General features: G+C 44.6%; 1 protein-coding gene across 2 annotated transcripts in view; it reads left to right on the plus strand.

The window, feature by feature from the left end:
- The window catches only part of PDZRN4 (PDZ domain containing ring finger 4), a 508714-nt gene extending 498781 nt beyond the window's left edge, over positions 1-9933 (plus strand). For both annotated transcript variants that reach the window (XM_038768841.1, XM_038768833.1), the window contains 2 exons: positions 1061-1177; positions 7731-9933. In XM_038768841.1, coding sequence (XP_038624769.1) covers positions 1061-1177; positions 7731-9251 — 1638 coding nt within the window. In that variant the 3' untranslated portion in view covers positions 9252-9933. The remainder of the gene's footprint in view (positions 1-1060; positions 1178-7730) is intronic.
- Positions 9934-11253: the final 1320 nt, after the last annotated feature.

Below are 11253 nucleotides of genomic sequence, written 5' to 3' on the forward strand. Positions count from 1 at the left end.
GAGAAGGGAAAGTAGAAGAGAATCTGGGAGGGAAGATGAGAAGTTCAGTTTTTGAAATGCTGAGCTTGAGGTGATGGCAGGACATTCAGATTCTCTCCTCTCAGGATCCTGGGACCTATTTAACATTTCACTCTCAGGACCTTTTTGATTAAGCAGCTACCTGAAGAGTGAAGTTTGAGGTACTGAGGAGAGAGGTGGGGTAAATGCCATTTCATGGTAAAGTTTGTTTTGAAGTTTGGCAGTCCTAAAGAGGACTGTGAAAGGCTAAATAGAGAAGAATTTGTGAAGAAAATCAGCTAGTTCAGATTTGCCTAAGGCACCCAAATTAAACATATTCTGCATGACTTCCCAACACAGTAAATGGGAAGTCTGTTGTCACTGGAGAATATTTATCCTCTTTGCAGGATTCTGCCAGAGAAAGAATAAAAACAGACATGCCTGAATAGGATAGACATACGCTATGCCTATGGGCTCAAACACTTCAACCCAAACCACTTAATCTTCCACTTCTCTCTGGTCACCATTGTATTTTCCTTACTCTTTCATAAAGGATCAATGACAATTAGTCTCAAAGCTCTGTTTCAGGTCCTTCTCTCCAAGTTGCAAATAGGTAATCCAAGTTCACAGAGAGCATGTTGGGGTGCTGTGTATGACATCAAGTTGCAGGTGGTTAGAGGAAAAAGCCCAATTGTCTATTATTCCTATTAGTACCTTTGGAGTTCTCTTAACCCTGGACCTGTCAGCGGTAATGATCATGGAGACTCTGGGATTATTCAGTGTGCCTTTTATATATTTGGAAAGGAAATAATGTTCTGTGCTGTGAGATCTGCGTGGTTACAAGAGAAAATCGGGAGCTCTGTTTCGGGAAAGGATAAAAGGCTTGAGTCCAGTTTTTTAGCATCCTTTTCTTCTTTCTGAGAGGCGAACTCCAGGAACCCTGTATTTTGAAGGGAATCATTATGATAAAAGGAACTGATCAGGCATTACCATTTAAGTTTATCCTGTTTTAGCATGAGTTTCCCACTAGCATAATAAAACGGACTGATGTATTCTTTTGCAGGTGGATGAAGGATGGCTGGATGATGAAAGGAATGAATTCTTAGAGGAGTTGAACTTGGAAATGCTGGAAGAACAGCATAATGAAGCGATGCAGTACACAGCCAATGAGGTGGAGCAGGTAGGGCTAACATCCTGAACACTTATCACTTGGATTGCCCCCGGGGTCTTTTTTAATGTAGACAAAAGGCAACAGCAATTTGGAAAAAAAAATTGGAATCAAAGGGTCTGATCAAACAATGTTATTTTTGAATCCTATCATTTCAGCACAACAAAACAAGTAGCATATCCTAGTTAGCAGCAAAGGAGCTCAATTATCATTTTTTAGGATGAAGAATATTTTAATCATTAAAGGATAGTAGTAATTATTGTGGTACTTGTTAAGCACTTCCTAATGTGGGAAGCACTCTACTAAGCGCTGGGGTAGATACAAGATAATCAAGTCCCACATGGGGTTCACAGTCTTTATCCCCAATTTGCATACAAAGGGACCGGACCAAGGCACAGAGAAGTGAAGTGATTTACTTCTCAGACAAGTTGTGGAGCCAGGTTTAGAATTCAGGTCTTTCTGACTAATAGGCCCATGAGTCCAGAGAAGTCCACGGATGCAAATAGAAATCACCATGCTGCTTCCAAACTGAGTGAGCCACCCCACACTCCCCACCCCCAAAGTAGATCATCTTTTAAAGAACCTCCCCAGAAAAAGGAGGAGGACTCTGGGGGCCTGGGTGTGAAATACAAAGGCCTCGGATGTTGTCTGATCATCAGCCTTAATTCTATATTTCAGCTCTTACATGTTAGCCCTGCCTTGTCCCTCAGGTTAGAGTATCACTGGGAGGAAATTTTTCTTCGCCCTGGGACCGAAAATTGATGAGACATACAAGCCCTTTGTCCTATAAACAGCAATTCCACATTAGAGATGTTCGGGTAGAAACATGGCCTGTCATGGCAATAATTCAAGACGAGACTGATGAATGATAGAGAAATAAAAATATCCTGAAAGAAACCCTTCTGAGAATGGGAAATCTTTTTTTAAATATTCAGTTTGGTCCAGTTGCCTTCCCAAGGAAAATTGAATGTGTGTGGTATGTTTTCATCTAAGATTATTGGGCTAAAGCTCTGAGAATGGGGATATTGTGTTCTTGTGTATGTCTTGTCTATTCTGGGAGCTGAATTAGTAGCCCTAGCACATAGTTTTATGCCCTGAAATGTTGCCAGGAATGGGGAGAAAGTTCTTTGCAGCTGCAACTTTCAACCTGTTATGGCTGAATCCTAGAATAGTTCTGTCTCTTTCTGTTTTGCACTGGCCAAGGTGCTATCAGCCACTTCAGGATGGGCCAGAGTGGGCATCTATCCTCTAATGAGTAAAAATAATAATAATAATGATTATAATAATAATAATGACAATAATTGTGGTATTTGTTAAGCGCTTACTATGTGCCAGGCACTAATCTAAGCGCTGGAGTAGATACAAAGTAATTAAGTTGGACAGAGTCCCTATCCCACATAGAGCTCCCAGTCTGGATCCCGATTTCACCGATGAGGTAACTGAGGCACAGAGAAGTTAAGTGACTTGCTAAAGGTCACACAGCAGACATGTGGCAGAGCCAGGCTTAGAACCATGTCCTCTGACTGCCAGGCCCGTGTTCTTTCCATTCATTCACTCATTCATTCATTCAATCATGTTTATTGAGTGCTTACTGTGTGCAGAGCACTGTACTAAGCACTTGGGAGAGTGCAAAATAATATAACTGACATTCCCTGCCCACAACGAGCTTAAAGTCTATAAGGGGAGACAGACATTAATACAAATAAATAGATATGGACGTACATGCTGTGGGGCTGAATAAAGGAAGCAAGTCAGGACGATGCAGAAGGGAATGGGGAAGAGGAAAGGAGGGCTTTCCAGTAGGCCACGCTGCTTCTTGGACTAGGGCCCAAGAGCGGCTACTCTGGGATGGGATTGTGTCTACCAACTCTGTTGTATCATACTCTCCCCAGTGCTTAGTACAGTGCTCTTCATACAGTAAGTGCTCAGTAAATACTTTTGATCGATTGATTGTCGCAGCTCTATGCCCATCTTGTTCTGCCCAACCGCTTCCAATGCCCAGAGTCACTTCCATCCAACAGCCACTTGTAACTCATGTATATGTGTGTCGTCAATTGTAGTCAATTATTTGATCTGATTCCCTCTTTGTAAATATTTTTAGCCTGTCTCTCCCATAGAGGGTAAGCTCCTTAGACCCAGAGAAGCAGCATGGCTCAATGGAAAGAGCATGGGCTTTGAAGATAGAAGTCATGGGTTCAAATCCCTGCTTCCCCACTTGTCAGCTTTGTGACTTTGGGCAAGTCACTTAACTTCTCTAAGCCTCAGTTACCTCATCTGTAAAATGGGGATTAAGACTGTGAGCCCCACGTGGGACAACGTGATCACCTTGTAACCTCCCCAGCGCTAAGAACAGTGCTTTGCACATAGTAAGCTCTTAATAAATGCCATTATTATTATTATGTCTCATACTTCTGCTGTTTTTTTTTTTAGTGGTTAGTGCAGTGTACTACACCCAGTGGGTGTTCAGTACTAGCAGTACTAGGACTTAACCCGTCTTTCTCCATCTCCTAACTGTAAATTATGATGAATTCCTTAAAACCTGTGTATTATCACCTGGATCCTCATTACCTGTTATTTATTGCATATGGCACTTGTTAAGTGCTTACTGTGTTCCAAGCACTGTTCTAAGCACTGGGGTAGATACACATTTATCAGGGTGGATGGAGCCCCTGTCCTACTTGGGGCTCACAGATGAAGTAGGAGAGAATAGGATTTAATCCCCATTTTTACAGAAGAAGTAACTGAGGCAGAGAGAAATCAAGTGACTTGCCCAAGGTCACACGGCAGAAACATGGCAGAGCCAGGATTAGAACCCAGGTCCTGTGATTCCCATGCCTATGCTCTTTCCAATATACAATGCTACTCACTATCAGTTTTGGGTTTTTTTAATTTTCAATACTCTTTTTATCCCTCCTACTCAGACTGTGAGCCCCATGTGGGACAGAGTCTATGTTCAACATGATAATTTATTTCTACCCTGACACTTAAAACAGTACTTGAAACCACAAGCACTGAACAAATACCACCATCATCATTAGTAGTAGTAATAGTAGTAGTAGTAGTAGTGTGAAGAAGAAGAAGTTTTGGTGAAGGCCAAAAAATACTGCTCTGCAGGGGGTTGCCTCATTCACCTCCAGTAATAAGAATATTAGTAATAAGTTGAGTTGGCAGTAAGACAGAATATCCCGGGAGTGGGATATTGATAATGGAGTAAGTGCCACGTGGACTGTTAGAGTTTGAATGATTTCAAAGTGAGCGTGCTTTTTTTTTTTTTGCCATTGCGGAGCTGAGCCTTCTGAACGTGAGGCTCTGCTCTGAGCCGGGGACTGGGCGGCCCCTAACTTGTGTGTGTGCCATGGACTGCCCTTGACCCCCGACATGACCAAGCCCCCTCCCGAGTATGGCGCGTGGCCCAAACTGTGGGAAAAATCAATCAAACAGCCAATGGTATTTACTGAACGCTTGCTATGGGCAGAACACTTTACTAAGCTCTTGGAAGAGTACAATACAACGGAATTGGCAGAGACACGTTCTCTGCCCATAATGCGTTTATAGGCTAGAGGGGGAGACATGCGTTAGTATAAATAAGTAATTTCTAATTTAAAAATATGTACAAAAGTGCTGTGGGGACGGGGGAGTATGTCGGGGTTGGGGAAGTCAGTGAATAAATGGCTGCTCCCTCCAGCTTGTCTGTGGCAGCCACTCGGCACTGAGGTGGGGAAAAGTCAGCCCACTGTTGGGCTCTTCGGCTTTCCCTCCCTCACCTCTCTTTCCCATGCAACACCCATCCACCTGCTTGGTGGCAGTGGGGTTCTGGTCCTAAGCGCTGACAAAGCAGAAGGAGGAAAAGGAAGGAGGAAGTGGGGAAGGTGATGAGGAGGGGGCCTCCTGGTTGATAGAGCTTGAGCCTGCTCATGAGTCAGGGGCCCTGGGTTCTAATCCCACCTCCGCCACTTCTCTGCTGTGTGACCTTGGACAGTCATTTCACTTTTCTGTGCCTCAATTCTCTCACCTGTAAAATGAAGATTAAGACTGTGAGCCTCATTTGGGACAAGGGTGTGTCCAACCTGATTAACTTGTGTCTATCCCAGTGCTTAATACAGTGCATGGCACATAGTAAATAGTAAATGCTTAACAAATACCACAATTATTATTATCATTATTATTAGAAAGGAAGGGGGAAGGGAGAGGAAGAGGTTAGGGAGGGGAGGAACTGCAGCTACCTGGCTTGAGGTCAATAGAACAACTTTTTCTCCTTTCGTAGTAAAACCTCACCCACCCCAACCAAAGCCCGGCTTCTGGCTCGGCTCCAACTGTGGTGTTTGTTGGGGAAATGAGAGAGAGACTGAGGGATATTCAACAGCTGTTAGAGTGGAGACTGGGAATGATTGAGGGGATGGAGGGAGAAGGGGAGATGGACGGAGTGGAGGGGGAAAGTGAGAAAAGAGAGGAAGTGAAGGAAGATAAGAAAGAAAACAAATCTTGGAGGGAGGTAATGTGCAAAAGAGAAAAGGAGAAAGGAAGAGTGAGTGAGGAAAGGTAGGACGGGAGGAAAGAAGGAGGGGAGGAAGGAAGAAAAGGAGGGAGGGAGGGAGGAAGAAAGGGAAACAGGGAGAGAGGGAAGGAAGAAAGTCCTGCCTTCCAGGCTTAAGGATCACACACTGGACAACCGAGGTCCCTCCTCTTCTCTATCCTCCCCCACCTTCACCCTGCACAATCAATCAATCGTATTTATTGAGCACTTACTGTGTGCAGAGCACTGTACTAGGTGCTTGGGAAGTACAAGTTGGCAACATATAGAGACGGTCCCTACCCAACAGTGGGCACAATGCCTGCTTGCTATTCTGGTCAAAGGAATCTTTTACTGCCACCCCTGGTAATATCCATCAAAGGTTTCTCGTCAGGAGAAGAAACAGATTCTACTTCAATAGTATTTGACTGGTGGAAGGGAAAATACAGAAAAGGCAAATATTTAATCTTTAATAATGGGCATGTTGCAATTCTGTATTCAACCGGGGGAAATATTTATGATCCTGAGCTAGCATAGGTGCTATCTGCCTGGTAATTTCCTTTCCTTTTAATTCTGTGTCTATCACTCTTTACCTAGATAAGAGAAAATAACGATGATTAGAAAGGTTCCTTTTGGACCCTCTTTTAAAATTTGCTTTTACCATCACTTTCCTCCCATAGTGCTAATAGCCATTTTGTTTAATTATGTAATTACGCCCATTACAGAGAACACACATCTGACTGCTATTGGGTGCACTTACAACTCACAGGCTATATAAATGGCAGTTTATATCATGGTAATGTAAGGGACAGAGAAAAAAGCGAGGGTGTCATCCTCACTGAGGTTCAACAACATGTTGTTCTACAGATCCCTGGCAGTGATGAAGTCTTGCATGAAAATCCCCAATAAAATAGTTGCATATAAATTACCCCACAGAGCATTTCCAAACAAAAGCTACTTGACATCAGGCCTAGATTGGTCATTTTTTATGGTTCTCATTCTTCTGTCAACAATAAACCCACATTATGTAGCTGAAACCTGGAAGGTCTGGTTTCTAATCCTGCCTCTAACACTTGTCTGTTGTGGGACCTTGGACAAGTCACTTAACTTCTCTGTGCCTCAGTTACCTCATCTGTAAATGGAGATTAAGATTGCTAGCCCCATGTGGGATGTGGACCATATCCAACCCGTTTAGCACGGTATCTACTCCAGCGCTTAGTAAAGTGCCTGGCACATAGTAAGTGCTTAACAAATGCCATAAAAAAAATTGGGGCAATGGTATCTTTTTAAGAGAATGAGATAGGGCTCTAGACTGTAAACTCCTTGTGGGCAGGGAATGTGTCTACCCACTCTGTTTCATTCTTCTCTCTTTTTCTTTTTGTGTTATTTGTTCAGTAAGCAGTGTGGCTTAGTGGAAAGAGCACGGGCTTGGGCATCAAAGGTCGTGGGTTCTAATCCCAGCTCCGCCACTTGTCAGCTGTGTGACTCTGGGAATGTCACTTAACTTCTCTGTGCCTCAGCTACCTCATCTGTAAAATGGGGATTAAGACTTTGAGCCCCACGCAAGACAACCTAGTTACCTTGTCTCTATCCCAGCGCTTAGAACTGGGCTGGGCACATAGTAAGCGCTTAACAGATACCGTCATTATTAATTTATTATTATTCAATACTTGCCATATGCCAGCACTATACTAAGCCCTGGGGAGTAGATACAGCGCTATAGCCAATCACCATCAATTCCAATGTTTTTCTGGGGTATTAGTCAATTATATTTTTTGAGGGCTTACTGTGTGCGGAGCCCTGTCCTAAGCACTTTGGAGAGTACAATATAATGATAAACAGACTTATTCGCCACCCACAGTGAGCTTACAGTCAAAAGTTTATTAAACACTCAACATTCAACTGGGAAAGATGCTTTGTCCCTAATCTGATAACCAGGAAACCTTTCCTTTTTTAAAATTTTTTTTAAATTGTTGACAGGTCAAGTTTCTCCTGAATATGTCAGCCAGTCATTTCACCCTTTTTCTTCCCTCTCATTTTCTTCCCTTTCCTTAGCCCAAGAAGCACGAGGAGGAGGACGGCACCACCGACACGGCAACCTCTTCGTCCAACAACCACGAGAAGGACAGCGGGGTGGGGCGGACCGACGAGAGCCTGCGCAACGAGGAGAGCTCGGAGCAGGAGAATGCTGCCGAGGAGCGCAATGGCCCGTCACTGAAGAGCAAGCGCGACCTGGGCCAGAGCCAAGACACGCTAGGGAGCACCGAGCTCCAATGCAACGAGAGCCTGGTGTCCGGAGAATATGTTGACTCGGATGGGCTCGGAAACCAGGACGAGGAGTGCGAGAGGTTCCGGCAGCTGTTGGAACTCAAGTGCAAGATCCGAAATCAGGGCGAGTATGATCTGTACTACTCGAGCAGCACCATCGAGTGCAACAGAGGCGGCGACCAAGACGGGGTGGAGCACGAGCTCCAGCTTCTGAACGAGGAGCTGAGGAGCATTGAACTCGAGTGCCAGAGCATCATGCAAGCTCACAGGCTTCAGAAAGTCAGAGACCAATACGGAGACCTCTGGGCGCTGCCTGAGGCGGGGTTCCGAAACTATAACACCAGTGTGGATGGGCAGAGGGGCAAACTCGACGACATCCTGGAACACCCAGAGAAATCCGACAAAGACAGCTCCAGCGCATACAACACGGCCGAGAGCTGCAGGAGTACGCCGCTGACCGTGGACCGCTCCCCCGACAGCTCTCTTCAGAGGATGATCAGCCTCACCAACCGGAAAAACCTGAGGAGCACCATCGCGGCCCACCAGGCAGCCTCCGGGCCGGCCGACCGGGAAACCACCTTGAGCCCGGCCCCGACAGTCGCCGAACATGCGGATCCCTCCGAAGGCCAGGAAGGCGTTTCCGAGAGTGGCCAATGTTCGGACCGGGAGAAGGCCCAGCCGGAACACATCCCTTACCTCTCCCCGTATCACGGCTGGTCCTCCAGGTACGCCCACATCCCAGCCCACGCCCGGCACTATCAGAGCTACATGCAGCTCATCCAGCAGAAATCGGCCGTGGAGTATGCTCAGAGCCAGCTCAGCCTGGTGAGCATGTGCAAAGATGCCCAGAGAGGCCCCGAGCCCAAGATGGAGTGGAAAGTGAAGATCCGGAGCGACGGGACCCGCTACATCACCAAGAGGCCCGTGCGCGACCGGATCCTGAAGGAACGTGCCTTGAAGATCAAAGAGGAGCGCAGCGGCATGACCACGGACGATGACACCGTCAGCGAGCTGAAGATGGGGCGCTACTGGAGCCGAGAGGAGCGGAAGCAGCACCTGGTGCGGGCCAAGGAGCAGCGGAGGAGGCGGGAGTTCATGGCCCGCAGCCGGCTCGAGTGCCTCAAGGAGAGCCCCCAGAGCGGCAGCGAGGTCAACATCATCGAACTCAGCCACAAGAAGATGATGAAAAAGAGGAACAAGAAAATCCTGGACAACTGGATGACAATCCAAGAACTCATGACCCACGGCGCCAAGTCTCCCGACGGCACCAGAGTCCACAACGCCTTTCTTTCAGTTACTACTGTATGAACGCGACTGTCGCCCGCAGGGTGCTACCGGTTTGGGTAGAGTAAGATTGCCTCGTTCAATGTGGCATTTTTATATATATTTTGTGACTGTTTAGAGTTTGCCCTTTTTGGTAAGCGAAACGACTCAGTAATTTTTTCATTCGTTTTTCATATACAAGTACCTTCTTTTAACCTGAGATCTTTCTTTACTCTGTGATATATTCATAGTACACCTTTGTAAAAAAAAAAAAAAGAAAGAAAGAAATGAAAACCTCTTTCAGAAAAGAGAATAAAAATAAGGATGTGGAGGAGCCAATTAATTTCCTACACCTTAATGTATCTATTGTAAGTTAAGATTAGGATTTATTTCTCTAGTTTCTTTTTTTCTACTCTAGTAGCGGTTCGATGCCAAAATATTTCTATGCTTGCTTCCTGGCATTACAAGCAGTTAAACCTGTATGTGTTATATCTGTTAATAAATCACATGCCACATCTTGTCTTGTCTTACAGATCAGCACACCTTTTCTTTTTTTCCCCCATCCCATTGTACATTTAACCTATAAATTGCGACTGTATTTGTCCAAGTAAAGTGTAGGTGGACAACTCCCCTGTGAAATAGAGTGGCATTGGTCATGTAGCTAGATAATGTGGTAATTGTGGAGATGAAAGAGAAATAAATTATTGCTTATCTTTAAGAAAAATGATCAGAGGTGGTTTTGTTTTTATGGTTCACCTTAGGTTTTTAGAACTGAGTGGTTCTTGAGCTCTCAATATCGGGAATATTTATGAAGATTTCAAGGTCAAGGAGCATAAACATTAGACACATTTCCTTCCACTTTAATTCCATGAGCAGTAAATCATAGGGTAGCTGGTTTTCAAATTCAGAGCTTTCCATCATATTTCTCATCCTTCTGGCTCCTTGCCTGGGTAACACTATGAGGTAACGGCAGGAAATATAAAGAACCTTCAATCACTTGAACCTAAGCTCTGGAAGCACAAGGATCTTGACTGGCTATTTCTTCCCAACTCCACAAGGCCCCCAGGTCGACATCCCTACATAGTCAGCCCCACGAGCCTGAGTTTGTACCATTAAACACCACAAACGGGGCCTCGTCTCGAGTTGCCTTGTCTACCTCCTGGCATGATGCTCTCCGAGCCCCCAAGGAGACATACATGCCCTGCAGGATGAGAGTCCGGAAGGTTTGCCATCCCAACCGGGAAACACTATAATCAATTCCTTCACATGGGTTTTTGATCCTGAAGTTTCAAGACTCACATTCGTCCCTTTTCTCCTGATGTGAAACTCGATGGGTAATGGATAATATATAGATATTGTCCATTCGGCAGAAATACAGTACAAAAACTAATAAAGCTAAGATAGCTGAAAAGTACTCACCACTTACAATTTAACCTGTCTGAAGCCAAAGAAAAAAGTAGAAACGATTGTTATAAGAGCAGATTAAAGTTAGGCCAAATTTGACCTCGTTGAAAATTAGTCAATCAATCAATGGTATTCATTGACCATATACTGTGTGCAAAGCACTGCACTAAGCACTTGGGAGAGTACAATTTCAAATGTTCATCACTCAGTCTGAGAGTTAGGTCTGCACTCAGGTGTTTTTATGCTCCACATGATAGAATCAGAGTAATTTGTTAACTTAGCACGGTGCTCTGTAATGAGTGAGCGCTTAATAATTACCCTTGATTGATTGGAGAGGAAACCCTTTGATCCAAACTCATGAAGAATTTGGTAGACATAGTAAGAAATATTTCCAATTTTTGAATTTCTTTGGCTGGTGAATTTGTCAATTTATCAATCAGTGAGCAGCCATTGTATACAGGACACTCTATAGAGTTTGGCAAGTGTCTATTTTCTCTAAGAACCACAACATGAAATGTGTTACATTTCCTTTGACACATATTTAGGCTAGCTTCGGATTTTTAATAAAGAAAACGTTTACATCTATATTCCCCCAGAAACCATATCAGGTCAACTACACACTTGTGTACTCACAGACACCTGT

The sequence above is a fragment of the Tachyglossus aculeatus genome, chromosome 2, assembly GCF_015852505.1.
Source record: "Tachyglossus aculeatus isolate mTacAcu1 chromosome 2, mTacAcu1.pri, whole genome shotgun sequence".
NCBI classification, from domain to species: Eukaryota; Metazoa; Chordata; class Mammalia; order Monotremata; family Tachyglossidae; genus Tachyglossus; species Tachyglossus aculeatus.